At 40.5% G+C, this 24435-nt stretch overlaps 1 protein-coding gene across 1 annotated transcript in view; it reads left to right on the forward strand.

Moving 5' to 3' along the window:
* Positions 1–4769: 4769 nt before the first annotated feature.
* The window catches only part of ARHGAP10 (Rho GTPase activating protein 10), a 155119-nt gene continuing 135453 nt past the window's right edge, over positions 4770–24435 (forward strand). The window contains exon 1 of the mRNA XM_005243310.3: positions 4770–5111. Within this exon, the coding sequence (XP_005243367.2) occupies positions 4958–5111 (154 nt within the window). The 5' untranslated portion in view covers positions 4770–4957. The remainder of the gene's footprint in view (positions 5112–24435) is intronic.

The following is a 24435-nucleotide window of genomic DNA, read 5'->3' on the forward strand; positions in this document are numbered from 1 at the left end:
GAAAGTACAAGGAGCAAAATTCAGAGCTTTGCTCCACTGCCCCAGTCCCCTATCTCGCTCCCTCCCATGCCTATGATGATACACTTACCTTCCTTCTGTGTGGAGCCTGGCAGGCTGCCTACATTGGGGAGCAAACACATGCAGGGCCCCAGAGTGTAGATCTTTTTTAGACAAGGCAAGAGTTCATTTGGTCTTGCCCTACTTCTGGGACAAGAACAAGAACAGCCCATAGCATTGTTTACTAATTATGAAATGTTTGGAAGCTGTTCATCTTTACTTTCCTTCACTGAAGCATGAATGCAGCTCTACCAGGCTTTTACAGCTGTGAATATTGTATCTGCCTTCAATTTTGAGAAACAAATGAGTACCACTTTAAAATGTCAGGCCAAGATTTTGAACAAGAAAATAGTACATCTGGAGGGGGAATACGAGCCTAAATGAAACACAGTGGCAGTTAAACTGTAATCCACAGCAAACTTAATTACTACTTTAAAATATTATGAGAGGGGAAGTCTACAAACGTTTTGAGAGAAGTGACACCCAAAGCCAAAAACCCGAGAACAGGCAACCTGAAGGACACTAGTATGAACAGATAAAGACACACTAGACAAACATAAGAACTAATAAAACCACTTGGGCTAAATGAAGCCCACGAGGATGTGCAAATATTTGCATCAGAAAGTATCAAATATTTTATATATGAACTGAGCTGTAAAGGATGATGTCATATCTTATTAAATCAAATGGTATCAACAAGCACTCAAACCTTCCTCCAGTTTTGAAAAAAAAAGCTATGAACTTTAAATTAGTTACAGATGGGGAAAAAGGTTCTCTGAATTTTTCTTAATGATGCTTCCTAGCTAGAGGATGATGGTATGGGGAAAAAGAAAATATTAGCACCAGTGGGATGGGGAGGAGGAATACTTATCACTCATGGACAGTGAGGTGTAACAAGAGCTGGACTGTACCAAATATTGTAATGAGCCATTATTTTGGTAGCTCAATGATTCTCCAGACTTTTTCAGCTCTATTTTTTTTTCTGTCAGAGCAAATGCCAGATGGATAGCGTAAATACTTTATAGTGCCTATTTTTGAGTGTAAATCAGGTAGTACTGTGTGCTATTTTGACCTATTTGTGGGAGAAGATTACTAAAAGCTGGCAGTGTAAGATCCTTGGTAGTTGTAGGAGTCAGTTCAGTTCATAGGCTAGGTAGGATATTTGTTAATCTCATACTCACGACTTTTTAATGGAACACTTTAGAAAAAAAATTGGCCACAAAATATAATGTTTGCAACACTGGAAAAGCATACAGCTGCATACTAAAATAATTTGTTGGGTAAAGCTTGTGCTATAAAGGAATGCCACAAGGGAGTGCCCATCTTATCAGCTGTATATATGATTACCATAATAATCATCAAATTGGTTGACAGTAGAATAAATAGCTTTCATCTCTATCATGGGTGGTCAGGGATTAGTCTGTTTTTGTTAGTACTGTTCATGGATAAGAGGAGAGGAAGGATGCAGCCTAATGGTACCTCACATATGCATAAGGCCCCCCTAACATCTTGCATGCCAACAGCAATGATTGAGTCATAAGCAAGATGAGAGTTAGAAGGTTATTTTTTAAACATTCTATAAGCCCATAACGGGACTCTTAACAGAAATAAAAGTGCTTAGACAAGAGAAGAAGCTGCAATTACCTTGGAAGAATGCTGTTGCTAATAATATTTTCAACAACTCAACACAGCTGCATGTTGCAAATGGTGGGATCTGATATCAAGGCTCTGTAATGAAATGTGAGTAAAACTGGGAGGTAAATTCACTAATTTCTAACCCATCTCTCTATAACATACAGACTGGAGACACAATCAGCCACAGATCAGAACACTGTCTTTCATGAAAATCAGGATGCTGAAGCAATCAGACAAGAGCATAAGGAAGGTAAGATGGAACAGAGCATAATGCTGTGCTGGTGTAGGCCTATTGTATAAAATTACTTGAAGAGGGTATTTCCTGAAACCAGGCTTGCACTGAACATTGAGGGGAAAATCACTACAGAAAATATAAATACACAATACATGGACAGGATGTTACTAGAGCTTCACGCAGTGAGTTTATGCTGTAGTCTTTTAAAAAGAGGCTACAAGGTGGCTGTTAATTTTTATGACCTTGAGTAAGGAATGGTAGAAGAGAATTTTCTAAACTGCTAATATAAAAACCACTTCTAGCCTTAATTAGTGAAGAAAGTACAACTCCTTTTATTGCTTATTAGATAGGTAATTATTGTCCATTTAAATTAATGAGTTATTATTTCTCCTCAGCTTTCCATCTCAGTTTGAATTCTGTCATTTCAGGGTCTGACAATGCTTTGAACTGGTGGGTCAGGTTTAGGAAAAGATATGTTTAACAATTTTGGTGGTGGGAATCCCGTATGTTGTCTGGATACTAATACTGGATAAACAGTGTAGAATATCAACTTAATAGTGAATTCGCTTCCTTACCTTATTATGTACATACAGTTAACTCCTTTTATTCTGGGAAAAATGTTTTGTGTGTGTATGCATTTCTGTTGGACTACGGCTGCTGCTCCTTTTAGCTATAACTAGAATGGAATACATTTTTGTTTCACGATTAAGGTAAGTGGACCAATTTCCCCTAATGGGCCTGTTATGGTAGGACAAATCTAGATTTTTAGACCTGGTTTTTTTTGCCAGCTAAAAAACATTGGGCTAAGCTAAACATTCAAATTTTTTCATCTTGTTTTTAAATTTGAATGCAAGCAACACCACACAAGGCACACAAGCCAATTACTTTATAACACTTGAGTGGAACTACAATAGGGAAATTATAGTAACTTTAAACAAGCATGAAAGATACTATTCTAATTTTAATCCTAAAGACAACTACAGGACAAAGTAAACAAACTATTCATGGAAGGCACACCTACTCTTGAAATGCTGCTCAGTAATCTAAACAGAGATAAGGATTGTTTGTTATTTAAGGTGGTTTTTTAAATGGAGTTTTGAATAGTAACTTCTCAGTTAAATCAGATTAGAAGATAAGTATGACAGCAGATAATGTGATCTAGCAGGTGGGACAGCTGAAAGGATGAATGTTCAGGGTCTACTCTCAATAGCACCTGCTGTGATTTCAGACATATCACCAGCATTTTTAAGCAGCAACTGATTTGGAGGGACCACACTTTTAAGACTACTTCCAGGAACTATGATTACTTGTGAGCCTCCATGTCAAGCCCCCTCTCCCCGCCCCTTTCTTTACACAGTTGCATTCTCTTATTTTCCTCATCTACATGGGGAACAAGGACATTATCATTGCCTTTGATCATGGAATTCTGTGCTTACTCCCTTGAGCTCAGTGACCACAGTGAGGTGGGTAACACACTCTCCCAGTCTAGTTTCTGAAGCAGACTCTTGAAGTTAATATAGTTACTGTTCCCTGAATGTTCTCACAATTGAATCCTACCTGATGCACTTCTACAAACAGGGGTAATTTTAAATGAGATTTCTCAAGTGCACACCTGTTGCCATACATGACTTGTGCAGGCAGGTGCCAGGGGTCATGCAGAGGAAGGCTGATAGTAACACTGCCAGCTATCTTCATCTCGGTCATTTTAAAAATCTTAGATGCTACTTTTCCAAGTAAAAAAAGCTTTTTTTTTTTAAATGCAAGTCTTCAACATCTAAGTTATATCCACAAAAGGCAGCTCTGTTTTGTTTCTGTGGCCAATGTAGACTAGGCTTAACTGTGGGCCCAACAATAATATGTTCAAATTAATAGCAAAGCTCATTGCTTAAAAGGAGCAGGAGCCACCACTGAATTTGACAAAACACAGAAAACAAAATAGACTGGAGTTCAAAAAATGAAGTAGATGAAGATGACATCTATGCATATATTCATGACTAAGAGATACACTCCCAATCATCTAAAAAAGTCCCACCGAATCACTATGAATTGCACTACTGTTAAACCATTAAAACCATGAAATAATTGCTGAATTATTAATGCAAGTATAATTATAAACTTTTTCTGTTCTCTTCATTCGTTTCCTAACATTAACTGAAGCAATTGAGCGTTGAGCAGTCTTCCCTCGAGGTTTTGCTCTTGCTGCAGTTACTTGTGGATGAGGACTGCCTGTACTATGTTATTAATTAAGACATCAAGGTGAGGCTGTCTCTGCTTCACCCGGTACTGCACGGCCAGACACGCGAGCAGGACCCTCTGCCGGCAGGCGGGCCCCGCCACCGCCCCTCGCTCGGGACCGGGAGCCCGCCGGCCGCCCTGCCCCTTCCTAACGCCCGCGGCCGGTTCCGCGGGGTGAACCACGCACCCGCGGCGGCTCAGGCTCGGTGCTCCCCCCCGCCCTGCCACATGGGGACAGGTAACCCGCGGCTTGTTCCGGCAAGCCGCTGTGTTTGCGGCCCGGGCTCTCCCGCCCAGCCCATGGCACCCGCCCTGCTGGGCCCCCTCGCAGCGGCCCCCGAACAAGGGAGGCTTCTACCTGGGGGGCCTAGCGGCTGGTAGGGGTGCACCTGCCCGGGGATGCCCGTAAGGGCCGAGCGGGCGGTTCTAGGGAACTGCGAGCTGAGGCGTGCCCCGGCACACAGCCTTGTGTAACCGCCGCGGCGGGGCGGCCGGGAGGCGGGCCCGGGCGGCGGCGGTGGGGCTGCCGGGCCGGGAGCGCCCCCTTGCCGCGCCGAGCTGTGCCGGGCCGCGCCGCGCCGCCCCTCGCAGCGGGGAGGGCGGCTCCGCTCGCCTCGCCTTTGCCTGCGCCCAGCCCCGCGCGGGGGGAGCCGCCGCCGCTCTGTCTTTGTGGCCGCGCTGCCGCCCCACCGCCGCGGGGCCGCTCGCTGCGCCTTGGCTGCCGCGGAGGTCGCTGCTGTTGTGGCGTAGCCGGGAGAGGTTGGCGGGGAGGCGAGCACTGGCGGAGCGGCAGCCATGGGGCTGCAGCCCCTGGAGTTTAGCGACTGCTACCTGGACAGCCCCTGGTTCAGGGAGCGGGTGAGAGCCCATGAGGCCGAGCTGGAGAAGACCAATAAGTTTATCAAGGAGTTGCTCAAGGATGGGAAAAACCTGATTGCCGCGACCAAAAGTGAGTGGAGGGGTGCGGGGAGAGACGCCGGGTGGCTGCGAGGGCGGCTGCTGGCGGCTCGGGGCCCGGCGCTTGTAGCCGCCTGCCCGCCGCCGAGAGGTTTCGCCTTTGAGCCGGCGGCGCTTGCTATTGTTGCAGTGAGTTTTGCGCTGGCTTTCTCCAGCCTCTCCCTTCGGTCCCCCACCAGCCGCTGTGGCCATATAGCTCCTCTCCAGCCCTTCGCCGCGGAGGGGGGATAAGGGATAGCGCCGGCAGCGGCGCCGGGTAGCTCCAGACTTCGTAACGCCTGTTGAATTTGCCCGGTCTCTTGGCCGGGCCTGGCTTCTGTGTTTGGCGGTGCCGAGCCCGAAGTGAGCTGCGGTGTTGAATCCGCTGAGAGGACTTGGTTTCAAGTTTTACCGGTGCGTTGCAAGCTGAGCGTCTGGGAATTGCATGTCTCAACATAACGATGGATGTGTATATGCATTTGAAGTCTGTGAAGAGGCTGCTGAAAATACCCCTTTGTCAAAATTTTAAGTACGTTCAGGAATTACTGGACTTACAGTTCAGCAGTGATGGCACTAGTTACCATCTCTACCTCTTTGGCCTCTTAACATGTGATGCTATTTTTTAGTTTTGCATTTTACTCGTTGAATATGTATGTGTATATATATATTTATATATGGTTAGTTATGCCGTGGTTTATGTGGGAATAATGTTATTTCTTTGAATGACCATGTTAATGCATGTTCTTAGTGTAGTATTGTAATAATTTCTTCCACTGAACTTAAGATATAGTAGTGTAGTGTAGTCCCATAAATATCTGGTAGAATGATTGGCTATACCAATTACTCAAATAAAACACTAATGTAGTGATCTGGCACTGTGTTGTCAAGAAATGTACTGCATCTTTGGTATCATGGAAAACTTCTGAAGGCAGGGAACCAGGCTTTCAGGATGTTTCCTTTAAAGTAAACTGAGAGGGATTTGGCCAATGGTTTGGGCAGTGTAGCTGCCTGGATACGGTAAGGGTTTTAAAAACAGAGATAACTCGTGCAAATAAATATTCTTCCCTATTTTTGTCTCTGTTTGATGTGCCTGTGTTAAAAAAGGTAGAAAATGCCATATCATATTTCACTTGTTTGTAACTTTTACTCTCTGGCCGGTTAATATTTAGTTACTGCAAATCGTGTTCCTTGAGGATTGTTTTAAACCTGTGACTTTAAGTGTCAGTATAAATCATCAGATCTTGGAGTGCAAAGTATAAAAGTCTCCTTAAACTTGGATAAGAACGGTAGAGGGAAATCGTTCCACTTCGCTTCTGTTCCTCAAGCATCTAGACAGTATTTTGGCAACTGCCCCAAACCCTCAGTTTCTCATGTATGGTTACATGTACAGAACTTAATTTGAAAGTGTGGAGCTGATAGTGGTGAGGAAAGCCATAACTCATTTGAGCCTCCTACCCACATCAGAATCCTGTGCTGATAACTTTGGCTTGGTGTGCAGTGCTTGGCGCACTTAGCTGTGTGTGGTGGGAGCCAAGGGAGTAAGTGTGCCAAGTAGAGCTACCTGGCTTGAGGGTGCTTAATGAAGTACTCTGGTAGGGCTAGCCTAGAAATATTTAGAGAAGCTATCGGAGATCCGGCCTGGTGTTGAGGTCTGAAGCAATTCCTTCCTTTCTGAGATGACAGTCAAAAATTCTCTTCTTGTGTTTAGGTGCTGTACCTTATTCTAACAAACATCTGTGCTTCAACATACCTGTTTGAGAAGTGGAAACAAATGTTAGATCCTTCCTTACGCATTTCATTTTTCTGCAGTTCTCTTGCCTCTTTAGTGCCCTGCGTGGCAGGTTTGAGGCTGAGTTGTCTTCCTCTGCTGCTGGTGAGGCAGTGCCACTGTTCAACAGGCATTAAAAGACAAATTGAACCAGAGGAAACACAAGGAGGAGTCAAAACCCCAGTGGCTATGGTATTGGTCCTCCTTGTGTTTTCAGAAGAAAACATCAGCATCTGAATTCTTTGAGGCACTTGATTAATACACTGTCAGGAGACCAGATGGGATTAATATTTGTTCCAAAAAACAAGCTCGAGAAGTGGTCTAGACGCAGAGCTAGCTATTCACTTCTGTCAGAACTGCATTTTCTGCACAAAGACTGGCTTTCCACAATCTAGAGAGTCTGATAATAACGCAGGACATTTCAAGGGCTTAAATGACTGCTTCTTAGGCAACAATTGATTACAGTTTTTTGAAAATTGTTTTAGTCTTTTGAACAAAAAAAAAGTTATCTTAATAGCTAAGGTATTTATCTGTTTCTAGAACCAGGCGGACTACGAAATTTACATGTGTTTAATTGATATGTGAGCATAATAAGCTTTTCTGAATGGGCTATGCAATATAAAATGTAGTAGGCACACCATTGTTCTTAAATTTCTGGGAAATGAGGTGACTGCAATAGAGACTGCCTGCATTTCCCTCCCTTGGTGCTTTTGTTATTTTACTTGTAAAGCAGTGACTTACAACAAATGTTGTGAGGATTCTCTAGGTGTGAATAACTGATATGACTGTATAGATCCCACTTCCTGCTTGACATGCAGCCTTGTACATGACTTTGATGCTGCCTGCACTGGGTTACATCTTGAGGGGTGGGAAGCAGATACTTGCTGCCACTCCCCTCTAATCACAGGAGTCATCAGTGTCTCCCAGGAGCAGCCAGTAACATGATGTGGATCCTCTCTGGCTCCTTTCTTTTTGTCTCTTCAGTTGTATAGGAGTATATTTTCTGCCTAAAACTCGGAATAATTGATTTTTTAAATAGTACAGGACTATACTGCTTAAAAAAAAAAGAGAAAAAAAGAAGGATGTTTTGCATTCTTAAATTGTTGAGTTTTTAGTATGAAGCATATTTCAAGTGTATCTTTACAATTTTAAGTTTCAGTTGTTTCAAGAATCTGATGGAAAGATAAACAAGACTGACTCAAAGCTGTCTCGTTTCCTGTGTAATGGTTTGAATCACTGAGTTGTCTATTTCAAGCTCAATATTGGAAGAATGAATAAACAATAGGTGGCTCTTCCTTTTGTTATGGTGGTGAAGTGTATTTAAAAGGAGTACAGAAAGACCATTTTTTTTCTACTGATGGCAATCAGTAAATATGAGCAGTATATGCATATGCCTTTAAAAATAGAAATGCAATATTTCTCAGGGGATTCCAGTTCAGTTAAACAAGTGATGTTCAAAATAGTTTATAAATAACTTCTGGATGGTGTTAGTTGTTCTTCTGTTGAGAGAAACTAAATTTAAAGGTGCCTGATAGGAGAATCCTTATTCTGAAATATGAAAGGAACTTGACAGGTTTAGTCCTGAGCTCTTAAAATCTATGAGACACAAGTTGTTAGAAGTGAAGAATACAATGGATAAATACTATGTATTTGCTTCTGATTCTTCTCCCTGTGGTGGTCCAACTGTTGTTCTATTGACATGAATGTGAGCTTTGTTTGGGGTTTTTGAAGATTTGTTTTTTGGGAGGCGAGACTTTTCCATAAATGTACAGCAGGAGCTGCCACTTCTTATGAGACCTCAGGACAGAGTGGGAAGAGTCAGCATGAGTGTGGGGGTCTTGCCCTGGGCATCTCATGGGGGATATGCAAAGGATACTGGTGAGTCCATTCTCACAGTTATTACGGGGTCCTGAAAGCAGAGCCTCCCCATTCTTGGATTTAGGCTCAAATCGGAGCAGAATTCCATTTGGGTCAACTGCAGGGACTTTGTGATGGGCTGATGAAGACAAAAGATGGAGAAGCTGGGAAAACAGAAAAGTTGAGTTCCTTAGGAGGCTTTCAAGAGTTGGTCCATATGCAGCGCCCATCTAAGGGAAGCCTTGACTGCCCCACATGGGCTTCTCAGTTAAAACGCATCATAAAACCTTTCATCAAGTCAGGACCATCTACTGCCATGTGGACACCACAGTATTCAAATAGTCTTATCACTTGTGCTAAGTGCTGAGCAGCAGCCTTCCTCTGCTTCCACCCTGAGCAACTTGCTACTCCGCAGCCCTATTGTGGGGTTTTTCACTGGGGCAGGCCTGTCCCTCATTATGTTGCTGTCTGTTTCAGCTGAGAGCAGGATAATTTCCCCTGTACCCTGAGGTTTTGGGTCATGAGCTCAGCTCTGTGAGGTCTTGACCATTGTATTTGGTGCAGCAGAGGAGGAAAGCAGGCATCCTCGCTGTCCACTGCAGGTCACTGCAGGCAGCTCAGCATGCTCAGGCTTCTGGTGGCTGTTTTTTATTGCTATTTTTGTTTTATGTTTTTTATGGAAGAGTTATTCCTTGCACTCTCCAGACAGAATACAAAACAAGAACTAATTTTCTTTTATCTGTAGAGTTTGTTGGAATATAAAGAGTTACTGATAAACGTTACTGAAGAATGTTGGCTTACTGCAGGGAGTATTTTTGCATTCATGAGAAAAAAAAAATATTAGTGAATTCTTTCTTTTCCTCTGAGGTGTTATTAGTCACTCATTGTTTTACAAGTTTGCCATCAAAAAGTTAAGCAGAGAGGAAGTGTTGTTGGCAATGGGAATAAAGCCATTCCCAATCCCATCTCTGACCTAGTAGAATAGGCTGTTTTTCCTTTAACAAAGTTAACTGAAGAACCTAATCCAAACCCAAGACCCAGTCTGATGTCTGAGTTGGCCAAACCCCTATTTTTTTTCCTTGGACAGTTCTTTTAGTGTGGGGTGGTAGCTGACCTCTCAGACACTGGTCTAGGTAGGCTTTTGGTCTGAATCCGTATGGGTATTATTATGTAACTGTAAAGGCTGTTGTAATCCACATAATTACACAGCATAAAAGCCACTCAGATCACTTGAGCCACGGTGCTTTGTTTTCTTAAGCACTAATTGTCCATTTTTTTTAAGCTTCCCTTAGTATAATCTGCACTTATGAAACCACTTAGCTGAAGGTATGATGTGTGCCAGCTCTCAAAGCCTTAGGAATTTTCTGCAACAAAAATGTTTTTCTACTGACTCTCCAATACATGTTAAAGAAGTAAAGTAAAACAGTTAATATAGGACATACTAATAACTTATAGAGAAGAAATGGATGTTGACCAAAGATTTCAAAAGAATCCAAAGACATAATGTCATTCTTATTTAACTAGAGGGGGAGGAGGCAGAGGAAGTGGGGAATATTGTGAGGGGGTCTCAGTTGAACTTGTGTGCAAAGTTTCCTAAATCAGCAGTGATTAATTAGGACTGTATCTTTGATTAATTCATCCTGTACCCTGTATTCAGTGAGAGCTATGAATTAATAAATCTTCACATTTAGCATTTTAGAAAGCTGTTTTAGGTTTTAGTTAGCACCTAAAAATGAGCTTTACTTCTGTTATAAGGCATGATTTAGGTGTGATAACAGTAACCAAATAAATGCTCTAAGTGAATACACGGATAGTTAATTTGAAATATACTCTGCTAGGGCGCAGTCAGATAAAAATTACTACTAGGGCAGCGCTAGATCCTGTATGGTAAAGGCTACTGAGCAGTACATACCTTTTTAAAAAAAGCCTTTCTGTTGGAATTCAGCTCAGTAATGGAAATGTGAGAAAGCTGAGGCAAATGGGTACTTTGGGGTACATCTGATACAGCTTTCTCTTAAGAAACAACTGCTTATAATAATGTAATATAACATTGCTTTTCCCTTCCTTTCAAGATAATTGCCACAGCTAGGGCCTAATTAACCAAGACAGTACTTTTTTCTTTTTTTGCTGCTTGTAGATAAAGTTGCTTCTGTATAAGGATCAGGGAAGTGCTTTCTTTTAAGAAAATACTCTACAGAGCATTGCATTTAACTCCACCCGAAGTAAAGCATTCATTACTGTGTCAGTAGCTATAAAAAAGTGTCAAGCTCATTCTGTGAAGGATGCCAGTTTGTCATCTTGAATCATGTCTTTTCAGCTTGGATTACTAACTAGCTTCATTATCTTCTTTGTCCTGAAGATGTTCCACTGTTCATTTTTTTTCTGTAATAAAAGTAGAGCATTGTGCTAGTGAACTAGAAGATGGGATTTCAGAAAATGTGAATTTACATGAATTTACATGGATTTTTTCAGTGCTAAGACACCTGACAGGCTATTGTTGGAGTGATTTTTGTTTTGGGGAAATAAGTAATTTTTCAGCTTTAGATAAACGGTGTGGTTGTTGAAGAGGACATCAATGATTAATGTCATTGCCAGTCTTCAGAACGAAAACTAGAAGTAAGTAGAATGGCTTGTAATTTTTGGAGAAGGTGTCTGGTAGCTCATGTGGGGAAGTTTTTTCCTGATGTTTTTCTTTTTTAATGATAAGGCTTTTAGAATCATAATACTGACTTTTAGGAGTTGGGAAGAAGGGAAGATTTGCCCTACAGTCTGTAAAGTGCAAACATCTGCTTGCAATTAAATAAATAGACCCATTACTAAGGCTGCCAGGTGTATGCTGTTCCTAAAATTTTCCTAGGCTTGCCAGCTCTTTATTACAAAAACATTGCAAATTTTAACAAGCAGAGCTTATGACACCAGTATCGGTTCTCAAGTCAGTCTAAAGTCAACTTGATAGTCTTTAGTAAGGCATAATGTCTCTTTATGATCGGCACAGATTTTTTTGTAAGGGGACAGGGAGGGGAGATGGTCTGTTCTGGAGTGCTATAGTTTCCCACCCCCACCCCCGGTGTACAGCAAGGGGAGCAGCATACAGGCCAGGTGCTCTGGGCTCACTTTGGACACAGAGTGCTTGGAAATGTGTTTTGAAACAGCACAGAAGAGCTGCATCCCTATACTTCTCTTTTTCAGCTGTTTTCTAACATAACATAATTAATGTATATATTTTACATTGGCTTTAGCGCCTTTGTTTTACAATACCAACTTCAGTCACTACTGTGGTGCTTAACATGTTGACTTAAAAAACAGGGGCTTGGCTGTTTGAGGGAGATAGTCGTCAGTGTGTGAATCTTGGCAATATGTTTTGATAAGGGTGCGTTATGGCTTTTTGAGATAATTTTTGTGTCTTGCTTATGGCTGATGGGGTTTTCTTTTGGATCTAATGCCACTTTTCTGAGTTTCTCGACCAGATTTGCTGTTGTTCTAAGACAGTTGTTCTTGAGATATTAATGACCTGCTCAGTGTTTTGATTATCTTTTAAAAGTCTTCATGTTTTTGAGTTGGCAAATTAAGAAACTTTGAGCGGTTGAATACTTTTCTGGAATATTGAATGAGCGTAAAATATATGATCAAATGAGTTTGGGCACATATTGGCAGAATAGTTTAAGAAACTGTTTAGGGAATTTACATCTCTCTCTGCTGGTGGTTGCTGCCACTTACTGTAGTTGTCGATTTTAATCAGCACCCAAAATCTGTCTCATTGCTAAGTCAAACCCACCTACTTTACCGGGTTTGAACTAACCATTGTATTTTGCAGTGAGTTGAGGTAGGCACATGTGCTCCATCCCAGCAGCTCCTGTGGAGGCTGTGCTCTTTCAGTGTAACTTTGATAGAAGAAAGGGCAGCTACAGTGGCTGCAATTTAAAATGCCCCATGTTATGCGTCTGTGATTGATGTATGCCAGCTATCCAAAGTGCATGTTTAGATATTTCACTGGGAAGAAAGATACTGGAAAGGGAAGTCTGTGTCTGAGTTTAAGCTATCCTCAAATTCTTTTTCTAAACAGATGTTTTATGCAATTGTCGGCAGACAACCTCAATGTCATGTTGTCATTCTTCCGTACCTACTTGCACCTATGGACAGAGCTTCTTGCAGCCAACCCTGTTACTTGTGAATGCCTTTTACTCCAGCTGTTTTTGTTTCCTCCCCTTATTGTTCTTTTTCCTCCTGTGCATTTGCTCATCTTTCAGGATAAAAATAGAGAGAAAACATCCAGGCCTTCAGAAGCAATGTGGCCATCACAGGCCAAGGCTAAATCAGAAGTTCCTGTAAACTGTTCATGATGGGGTTGTCCTCTGTAGGAAGGGAGCATTGGGAGGGAAAAATAATCTACAGAGATGGAAAGTCACAGTGTTATTAAACAGGTTGTGGTTTTACTACTGCCCACACCTTTGAATAAATGTCCTGCTGTTGCCTATTTAGTTGAGAGGACTGGGCATATGGGGGTTATCAGCCCATTAGGTAAATTAGAGAGAAGGCTTTGCCTCTCAATAAATCTGGTTGTTACAGCTTCCCTTAGTTCTCTCCAGCTTTTATATGTGCACCTGGCTGGTTGGAACTGCACGTCCTTGAAGAGGAGAAAAAGGCTTTGTTTAATTTGGCAAGGAAAATTGAGTATCCAGGGTAAAACTGTTCAGGACTGTGAATTGAATCTGGGCCTTGGAGGACAGTTGTACAGTGTGTGGTGGTTGGGAGTAGGTTCTTAGCTACTTTGTTGCTGGTGAGTGTTTTTCAGTTTTGAAATTTATCCATTTCCTCCATTAAACTGGTGCAAGTGAGCTTAGAAGCAATGAATAAATTCATGGTAAAGAGTCTGAGGCTTGTGTTGCACTTGCGGCATTTCAGCCTTAAATTTCAAAAGTTGGGCTGTCTTCCCAAGGGGAGGGAGAGCACCTTATTTTTGTGTTGAATCTGTGTTTTTGTCAAGCATGCATAAAGAGTTGCACGCTTTAAAAAGTATAATATTTGAATGTAGGTATGATGGAACAAACCAAAATTGGTAAGGAAACTTGCAGCAGATTTAAGTGAAAATATGATTACATAAAAAATGCTTCTTAAAAAAAAAATAAAAATCCCACCATCTTGCAAAACAGGTGGAGGGAGCATGCTGCCAGGCCACCAAGGACTTGAGAAAAACTGTTCAAAATGCCATTTTGGTAGTGGGTCACTGTTCTTAGAAATCTGTCACGGGTTGGGTTTGTAGCTTATGTGGGTTAAGAGACTGTGAACGCTGCTTAGTTTCAGCCTTTTAAACGCATCAGTGCTTCGAGAACAAAACAGTATAATTTACATTGTCAATACCTTATTCCTGTTAAAATATCAGGTTGTATGCTTTCTCTTTGAAAAGGTCTGGTCCAATTGACAGGCTCAGTTACAAGCCAAATCATTGTTTCTCCAAAGCTTTTGTCCATTCAACTTCTTAGCCTGTAAGCTTTTCTGGAACAAAGCTGACTTTCTTCCAGTCTGCTCTAAAACACTCTTGCTCTGTGGTAATATTACTGTACTTTTATTATGCCTCATTTTCCTTCATGCTTTCAGTCATTTCAAAATGCACAGTTTCAAATTTCTGTTGTGCCTCTTGCTTAGCTGTTACTGTGCTCCAGCAGATTCAACACTTTAAAAAAAAAACCAAAAAACTACCTGCATGCATTGCATAATTTATTTTTTTTACTTCTAGAAGAATCTAATGCTAAAAAGAATTGCAAACACTCCTCTGTTCTATGGACAATTAAAAAACATTTTTTTTGTACAAAACACATCTGTGTGTCTACCAACACCATTGCTGCTTTTCCTGTGGGCTTCTGTAGGGTTGCACCTGACAGGGAAGGCTGCCCTCCTTGGGGGGGTAGGGAGTGAGCTAGTCAAGCATTAAAATTTATTGTTGGCACCTGTTTCTCTCCTCTTACTGCAGTCTTTTGCAGTGTTTTATGGAGAAATGGGGCTAAGCTCCAGACATTCAGCCGAAATTTTTGTGTAGTTAATGTAATGAACTAAGGAAACGTGTGTGTTAAGCCCTTGAATCTCATGTGTAGGAACTTGGCCCTCTGCTCAGATGAACTCTGCTGAGGGCCTAGAGAAAAATCGAAGGAGACTTGAGCCTAGGTAAGACAGGATGCCATGGTTTAAGAAGAGCTGAAATGTGTTTTTTGTCTTGGAAAGACTCATCCAGCTGTTGCAGAGCTCAAGCACCTGAGGAACTGTTGGCTGTTATCTCTAGGTAGTGCTCAAGTACTGTAACCTGCTTTGAGGGAGCTGAGGACTGGAAATGCCTTCCTGGAGGGCTGATATCTCATTACTTGAGAAGTAATACAGCTTGGAAGACCCATGAGAAGAGTTGTGTCTATATCTGGCCTAGTAGTCATGATGATTGACCTAGCAGAAAATGAGTTTCAATGTGTGTATTTGAGAAGTAGAAGTCCTTCAAGCTACGGTCCTAAATGCAAATATTTTGCAAATGTAGCTTTGTGATACAACAGAAATGATTCTTTGTGTTTACTTATCTGGAAATTTTATTTCCCTTATTGCCTTCATTAACTGCTTTCATATGTCTATATTTGGAATGTCTTACGTATGAATTCCTCTTTTTTTAGTTACAAAAATACCTTATGTTTTGGTGCAACTTAATTTGTATTGTATATAGGGTGGGTTTTTTTTTTTTGATTGTTGCTGCTGGTTGCTGTTCCATCTTGGGGATCTTTCTACAGGGGGCAAAACCCGTATCTGCAAGGTTAGTGAAATTAGAGGGATCAAAATCTCATCTTTACAGCTACATTTTTATGTGGAGGCAAGCACAACACAGTTTACATTTGCCCTCAACATCTTGCCTGTATAGAACACTACTTATTCCTCTTGTAACTGTTTTGAGTCTTTTGTTATGTAACATGAAAAAAAAGAATGTATAGTGATAGAGCTTTTTATTTGCACGGTCCGGACCAGACGCTAAGCAGTAAACAAACAAATGAATTAAATTAATGGAATGATGACATGTCCTCATCCTTTCATCCCAGGCTTCTTTCCTTAAAGCCAAAAATGTTTTTTCTTTTCATGTACATGGATAATTTATGGTACGAACAAAAGAGCAAGCTGTGTCTAGAGAAGTGACTTTGGGAGCAGCTTTGGACAAGACCTTCCCATTTTTCTATATTTCTTTCCATCACTATTTAAGCTACTGCCTCAAACTTGGGGACATTTGTCTATAAAGCATTTCAAAAATACTGAAATGTCACAGGGGAGTTTTGTGTATCAGTCCCTTCTGCATTATGAGAGGCTACACCCACTGCTCTTTTTCTGTAGCCGTTATTTGAATTGAGCAGTAGTTAATTTTTTTTATCATCTTCAAGTAAATTAGCTTAGTATAGAATCTGATAGGAGAATGTGCCATATTCTGCTACAGTCATGGTTTAGACATCTCAGTATAGAGGGCATGGCAGTATGAACTCAGCAGCTGTTCCGCCCTTGCCATGCAGATTATTCAAGTGGAAATTGAAGTCAGCAGTTTGGCTTTTGTAAAGTTTACAGTGTATCCTCACTCACAAGTATCCTTATATGTAGAAAAACTTCGGTATGGCAACCTTGTTATAATGCTCAGTGGACATAGTGAAATCCACTTCAGATTTGTAAAGTTATTGCATAGCTTCATTGAGGAGATTTTTTTTTCCTCATTGTATCTTTTGTTTGTAGTTCTTTAAAGTGTTTACAAGGAAGATAGCTTTGTTACCTTCTTGAAAATTAGCTTAGTATTATTACTACTGATGCATTTTAAAATAAAAATAGGAATTAAGATATCAGTCAAGGAAAATAGCAATCTTGTTTTGGTTGGAGCAAGCAACTGGACCACATTAGCAATTAATCTGATAGCTTCCCCCTGCCCTCTTCCTCTCTGGTAAAGAAAAAAAAAATCATAGAAATTCTTTTCCTGAGGCTCTCTCCTTTGGTTTCTCTTTTAAATATAGAAAATTTCTATATTTTAATAGTGGTCAGGAGGTGATCTCACATTTCATGTGGACATTATTGAATGGTCTTATTGGAACATTGCTTCCTGGACACTATTATTAGTGTAGTAGCTAAGAGAGATATGAGCAGCTGCTGAGTTTTGTTCTGAGTGCCTAGATGGGTGGGTTGGAGTGGCATTCCCAGAGTGACAAGCAGAGGCACTAGGGGATGCCAGGAAGGAATTTTGCTTGGAAGACAGTTGACGTTAGCTCAGTGGTTTGTGCTTCTGTCTCCCTTCTGAGAGGTCTTAGTAGTGTGACTTTTTAGATGATTCTTGCCATAACTTGCCGGAGACTGCTGCCTCCTTCACCTCATTTGAATTCTTAGCTGCCTGTTCTGATGAAAATTTATAAAGCAAAATTTTGTTAATGTTCTAGTTTGAATATTAAGGATGAGCAGCAAAGGTCCAATAGTATGGGTTTTAATACTTGCTCGCATGGAGGCATGCTCAGGGCTCCTAAGAAAGTTTGGGATAGGGCCACTAGGACAGAATAAAGGCTGAATCAAGTGTCTGAACTATGTACCTCTAATCCCTTGCTAGGCTTTGGAAAAGGTACGGTTTAGATTTTTAAAATAATTTTTCCTTTGCTTCTGTGCATCTGCTATTGCTCTTTTCTACTCGGTTGTATTTTATTAAGTAGGGGTAATTTACTTGAAGAGCAAGAACAGAACGAACTGTCTGATGATGGCATTGCCACAGGCCACAGAGGAGAGGGTTCCCTTCCGGCAAGTTAATGACAAAACCAACAGGAATGTTGTTCCTAGGCTTATTTTCTTCTTTTTCTTTTCCCAGAGTAAACTGCCACCTCTTCTAGTTGCATCCTTCCCTTATAAAACCTCCAGGTTTGCCAATGTCAGTTGAATTTTGACTCACAGGAGAGCAATTTGGGGGGAGAAAATGCGTCTTTTGTAACTCTAACAATAGCAGATGGAATACATTGTTGTCAATAATTAATAATGTTAGAGAAAGACAGCATGTTGGCTCTCTTCTGAGGAGAGGTGTGGTGAGGTTTCTTACTTGCTTGTTTGCAGTTGCTTGGCTTTCAGAGGGACCTATTATAATGCTGTCTAGGGCATGTCTTCGTCCTTTTCAGTTGAAGGATTCTCTAACCTTTTCCGGGGTGTGTGTGTGTGTGTAAGAAAAATCCCTGCTATTTTGTACACCACTGTAATATTGCTGTGCTAGCCTTCATTTATGGAGCATTATTGAGTGAATTTGCACATTTGTTTTCCTTTTCCCCAGTGTTTTTTGTTTGTTTAAACCTGTTGGGTTTGATTTCTGGCAGTCACTTCACAAATTGTCTTTTGATACTTTATGGACTTCTGATGCTTTCTGGATCAAAGCTCACAGGAATGCTTTAGTGGTATGTGCAGTATAGGGAGCTGAGATTTCCTTGGTGTCTGTAAATGGTTTAATTTTTGTTTTCTTAAGTTATGATGATGTTTGTGAGCTGGTTTAATGGTTTTGATTACCTTTGTAAGTTGATAATGAATGTGATGGGAAGAATTGAGCGTTATTGTTCTGTGTCTAACTAAAATGAAGCATGTCTAGCTGGCAAAGACTAATCCTTCTGCATACTGTTAGCAATATGAAATAATTAAGGAATTTCCCTTTTACCTGAATTCCTGCTTTGCCCTATAATCATGCAGTGAACAGCTTGGTGTGGTGGGGATTCTTGATAGCAAGAAGGTCCTTATTTAAGGTTGCCACTAGAAAAATCCAGTATAAGGAGTTATGTGCAGGAAATGTCATCAGGAAAATTAAAGGTGAGTTTGCTTTTTATAATCAGCCAAATAACAATGCATTTTAAATTCCTAGTAATGGCTTCCGGTGTTCTATTTGTAGCATTGGTTTTTCTTCTGTCATGTAGAGTATGTACGCTTTGTAAAGTATGCATAAATATGAGATTAGTCTTGAAAATAAACAAACCTCTTAACCTATATAGCACTTTAAAAAAAATCCAAAGTGTGTAAAGCATTTTGGATGTTAGCCTTTCAACATGCTGTGAAGTAGGTTGGGCTGCTAGTTATGTTTACAGGTGGATGAAGTGAGAGATGAGGTGATTAGATAAGATTGCACATCAAGTCTTTATGGGAGATGGAGTTAGTTATTAGGAGGCCCTGATGTTTAACCTTATTACCTGCATTAGAATATTCTGTTTTGTAAGAGAGCTTGCAGACATTGGTATTGTATTGTGAATTGGCTGACAGTTTCAGACTATCTGTTCAAAAGCAGTGATCAAAATTGTTTTGATGTATATGCTTGCAGATTTGAAAATGATGTGCTGGATTTTAAAGGCTTAGTTTTAGCACGCAATCATGTTAAATGTTCCAGCGAGGTGGTAGTTGCATCTGTTTGATACTTTGTAGTGAATATGAAGGACCTGGGACTGTGCTTACCTTGGTTCTATGTTAGAATTGAGAGTGTGGGGGCTTTTGCTGGCTGGAAATGTACCCCACATCCAGCAGTCAATTCCAGAACTACATCTAATCAGGCAGGAATCTACAGGCACTGTACTAGTTGTGGTACAGTGCTTTTGGCTTATCCAAACCTTGCCTTATGCCTAGCAGTCCTTTCTGAACAGAGGCACAGGTGGCTGTCCCATCCTGTGCACATGCTAACCCAGCTGGTGGTGCTGCTGGTGGTCCCCTGACTTAGTCCTGCCTTCCTGTGCCTACTTGTGTAAATCTGTCTCAGACACAGGCTTAGCCAGCTACACCCTTCCAAGCTTGCTGCCAGTTTTTGCTCACTTTTCTCCTTTTCCTATCTCAGTGACCCTATGAACTTAGTCTTTGTCATAACAGACAGTTTCTATTGACACCAGTCCTAAATTTAGCCCTAAATTGTTCCTTCTAGACCCATCCTTTCCTTAGTCCTAATTTGGGCACTGCAGCCTTTAGCAGATACAAGCCAAGAAAGGAAATTTTCCCTGCTGATGCTAACGTCTCATCATTTGGCAAACCCTCGCTGAACCCAGCAATGAGTATTCCTGCTGGCTAATATCCAGCCTTAAAAGTAATCGACTGCATTTTTGGATCCTTCTCTTTCTGTGTCCTGACAGTGGTAACTAATAACAAATACAAATTATCTGAAAACCCTGCAATTGAACTCAAGTCTTGCCCTAACACAAAACAGGTGGCTCCTACTGAGCTGCAATTTAAATCTTATTTGCTTAGTTGCAGTGTTTTACATTGATTAATTGTGGACAAATGTCTTAGTGTGAATCTTTGGAAACTGGTAAGGAAGACTGTAAGTTGTACGTAAAACCAGTGTGTTTTTTGTTTATGCCAATGGGAAAGAAGATGACGACATGAGAATCAGAAGTGAGTTGGGTTTTTTCACGGGCAACAGTCAGCAAGCCAGCTCAATTGTAAGTTGCTGGTAGTCACAAAGTTTTCCATTTCTAAAGGTAATTTGGTATTGGTAATATCACTTGCCTTATGAAGCACTTTCTTAATCTATTACTAAGAAAAGGATGGTTGTGCTCCGAGTTGACTTTGGGATTTGGTCTCTGAATTGAGATAGCTGTGGAAGACTTCCCCCGCCCCCCTCCCTTACTAACCTTATGTGAGAAAGAAAACATAAGTGCTTTTCCTTTCCTTTTGTATCTATACAGCTAATTGTATGCAAAAAATTTGTTTCATTTGTCTTGATGCCACTTTGTTTAGTTTTAAATATAGAAGGAGTAGATAATGATTTTATGTATCTTTTACTGAAAGAAAGTAATTTCTGTGAGGGAAACACTGTTAATTTACCAGACTGCAATTAGGAATCACCATCTATTTTCTGCTCTCAGTTCTATATAATCTATGCAACTGTGAACATGGTTTGAAATTTACCTTACTACTTTTGCCCAGGGTTCCCGGGCTGGTTTTTGGTATGTTTTACCTCATTTTGATATAGGTTGCTGTGATGTAGAAATAGGAGATATCAGCTTGTGATAGTCAGGTTTGGTTTTAATTTGCTTCTGAGGTCAAATCACTTGTTTTGCAAGAGTGGGTTATGCTAGAGAAAAGCCGTAATATGCTGTGGGTTTTGGCCACAGGAACAGAGAGGTCTTCGCAAAGGACTATATCTGACCTCCTTTCTATTTTTCTTTAGAATTTTTTTCCATTCAAACTTCTGTCTCTTTTTGACATCCTAGTGCATCTTTTCTTTCTCTTGCATCACCCCACAGTTATACAGTACTTTTGTGAGCAGTCTTGTGGCCAGTAACATATATTAGCACAAGTTGCACTTCCAGCTTTAAATGTGCCTCTAAAGAAGTAAAGATGAAAAAAGAAACAAATGTTTGAGATGTGCCAAGGGCCTGTGTTCACCTAGATGCACATTTGTATTCTGAGCCACGCCTACACTAGGTACAAAACTGGGATGGCAGAAGGTAGAAAAACCCTGCTGGAGCTTCCAGATGAAAAGCTAAGGATGCTTCACAGCACCGTGCCTGTGGTTAGATGTTATCTCATGCTGTCAGTGCAATCTCCCTAGTCCCCAGTTAATACAACTTCTATAAGGGCCAGAGCCGGTCCGTGAGAGACTTTGTCCTGTGCTGAAGATATTGGTGCAAAGTGGCAGGAAATCCTCCTCCTCCTCTATTTTTTTCTGTCCCCGTCCCACACTTGGCTTTCAGGACTTCTGTCTGCAGTTTAGTGACAAAGTATCTTGGGTGTGATGGTAGTTTGTATGCTTAAATGACTTTCATGCTGTACACATTTGAACTTTGGTGCTGCCATGGCCTTAGTATGTCACCTGTTACCACAAATTGGTTTGCTATTAGACCTTGGATGTAGGGGTGTCTGATGCAACCTGTACGTGACCAGTGATTGCAGAGCTGTGCTTGCTGGTGTTTGCTCTCACGTGTCCTTGCAGAATGTTTGCTTTCCCTGCCTGCTCTGCCTCTTCTGGAAGATGTAGCTGTCATTTCTATTTAAACAACTATTTGTATAATCTCTCCTTTCTGTGCACTAAAGCAAAGGAGTTGAAGCATAAATTATAGCAGAACATTTATTGTAAGGTCTCTAGGGAAAGTTGATATTGTGCTTTCCTGTCTCACATGTATGAGGCTGCAGTATGTATCTACTATACTGGACTTGTGCTTAATCAGATGTACTGATATGCTTCCCCTTGAATAATTTTCCATGTACTCTTATGTTAGACACTTAGGCTTGAAACATTGTCAGAACATTTAATCACTTTGGATGGGTATTTCTGTCTGAAAACCTTGGTGATATGAGTAATGTTCATATTGTGATCCTATGAGCTTATGTGTATGTGCTTATGTGTTGCTTCCTGGTATCTGTGTACCTCTCAGCCATGACAGGAAACAAACAGAAGAAAAATTTACTAACCAGAAAAACTTGTAATTCAGTCCGTATACATTCTTTGATATGCTGGCCTTTCCTAGACAAGGTTGTTATTTCAATTGCAGGGTTTCAAGTTCAAGGCAGAATAGCCTGGATCACTGTCAAACTAACAGAGAAACCATCACAATTGGTGCAATTAAAACCAGTGTCATTTCTGTAGCAGTCATGTGGAAAGAAAACCTCATATGTTTGATTGTAAACATGACGGGGCAGTATTTTTTTTACACATAGTGGCTCACTGTATTCCTGACAGTACTCTTAGAGGCTTGCTAGCCAGTGATTATTTATGTAGAGTAATTTATGAAGAAAAACTGTCAGCAAAACTACAAGCCTCAGTGAGCTGGGTGGGATTTTTTTATATGCTCTGGCCTCCACTAGGGCTTTGGCAAGTGCACCTTTTTTGAATAATTTGAAAGACCTTGTCAAGTTGTCTCTGATAATTAGGTCTGACATAGCTAATACCTGAAATACAGGCAGGACAGTCATGTGGCTAAATCATGGCTTGTCAGCAGTGAATATATTTGTATTGAGTTGCCTGTGTTGTTTTTGGGAAGGGAGCATTGCATAAAGAACATCTGGAAAAGTTTTGTAGATACTTTGACCATTCTGTGCTGAAATAAAAGATTATAGTTCTATGCCGATTGGTTATTTATATATTTAGTTAGAGTATAAGAATGTTCCTTATTTGATAAGAAGAGATTGGTAGATCTGCAGACATTGTCAATTGCTGCAAATGGATTGATTTCGAGTATCTAATAGTCACAGGAAGTGCTTGTATTGTCAATCATTCCTAGTGCTGAAGGAATTCAGATGCAGCAACATTTATTTACTTTTTTATTTACTGTTCATCTCCAGTGTTTCCCGTCCTTTTTTTTTTTTTTCTTTTAATGGATTATAATATTGGCTTAAGTAACACTGTCATGCAGTGTATTGGGTGCTGCCTTTGCTTTCTTGAGTGGCAATGGAAGCTATTTAGGAAAAGAAAGCAGCTACTGAAATGTCCCTGTGCTTGATAGCTGAAACTGCAGGTAACACGACCAACATCATTTAACTGTCGCATTAGATGAAAGAATCCTCTGGCAACCTGAGATTTCCCCCAGCATAGTTTCTGCAGAAGAAATATACAATGTGCAAATGCTGGCTATTAAGTTTTAGAAAAAGCACACAGAATTATTTTCTGTTCACTTATCGCCTTCCTGTGTTCTGTACATCAACATTTTCTCATTTATATTAAGAAATGAAAATATATTTAGCTTGTAATAAATGAAAGAGAGATGCTTTAAATCAATTCAGATGGAAATTATTCATATTGTAAGCAAATTCCTGCGAGAAATGCTGGAAAGATATGTACATGCTGCAATCTGGAGTAAAGAGTCTTTTTTCTTTCCTTTTAAAGAGATTTGCATGGGTGTGTTTTGTTGCTTTCTAGCTTTAAGACATTCTTAATTTTAGTTTCCCCACTGTCAGAGGAGAAGTCTGTCCATTACTGTGGCAAAAAGGCTAAATGGGTATAGTCAGAAACAGTTGTGGTTGCTTTCAATCAAGTGTGGCCATTTGCTCAATTACTTTCATGATTCTTTCCTCCACTATTTAATTTGCTTGGCCATGATGTCTTCTTTTCTATTCAAAAAAATTAATAAAAATATACATTTCAAGGAAAAAAGGGATTGAAACAGTCTTTGGCGTTTTTCTGAATTACACATTCCTGCAGGTAGCAGGAGTCGCACAAGTTGAGCAAAACAGCTTTGCCTGTTAATGTTTTGCTTGGAGCCACAGAATGGATTATGAAATTTCTGCAGTTAAATGAAACTTCTAATAAAGGAAACACAAATAAAAAAAATAATGTGGTGAGCTTGTGACTTGCGTTATATGTAGTTTCCTTTAAATTTTTTTTTGGTGTTATTTCCAGTCTCCTTAAACTCTTTCAAGCCTTGAACACAAAGACAACTTGAATGTCTGTGACTGAAATACCTTTGAAAGCACAAAGAATGCCAAAGAAAAGCTAGGTTTGCAGCTGTCTAAAGCAACTTCCAGCTGATAACCTGGCACACTCTCCCCCTATTCTCTATTATACAAATCTGGCTGCTCGATTGCTTCGGTGTAGTGCTGTGCTATGAGCGAGCAGCCTTTGGTCTAGCTGACAGGAGGTTATTGAAGCTTCAATGAAGAAGTGTTAATTCTGGTTCATTGTGTCATCAACCCCATTGCTGTTTCAAATAAACAGAAGATAAACTGGAACACATGTTTGCATCTTACTGTTATTTGGCCTGTTTGGCTGTGTCACAGCATATTATTTAAGTTG

The sequence above is a fragment of the Falco peregrinus genome, chromosome 2 (assembly GCF_023634155.1).
Source record: "Falco peregrinus isolate bFalPer1 chromosome 2, bFalPer1.pri, whole genome shotgun sequence".
Classification (NCBI taxonomy): domain Eukaryota; kingdom Metazoa; phylum Chordata; class Aves; order Falconiformes; family Falconidae; genus Falco; species Falco peregrinus.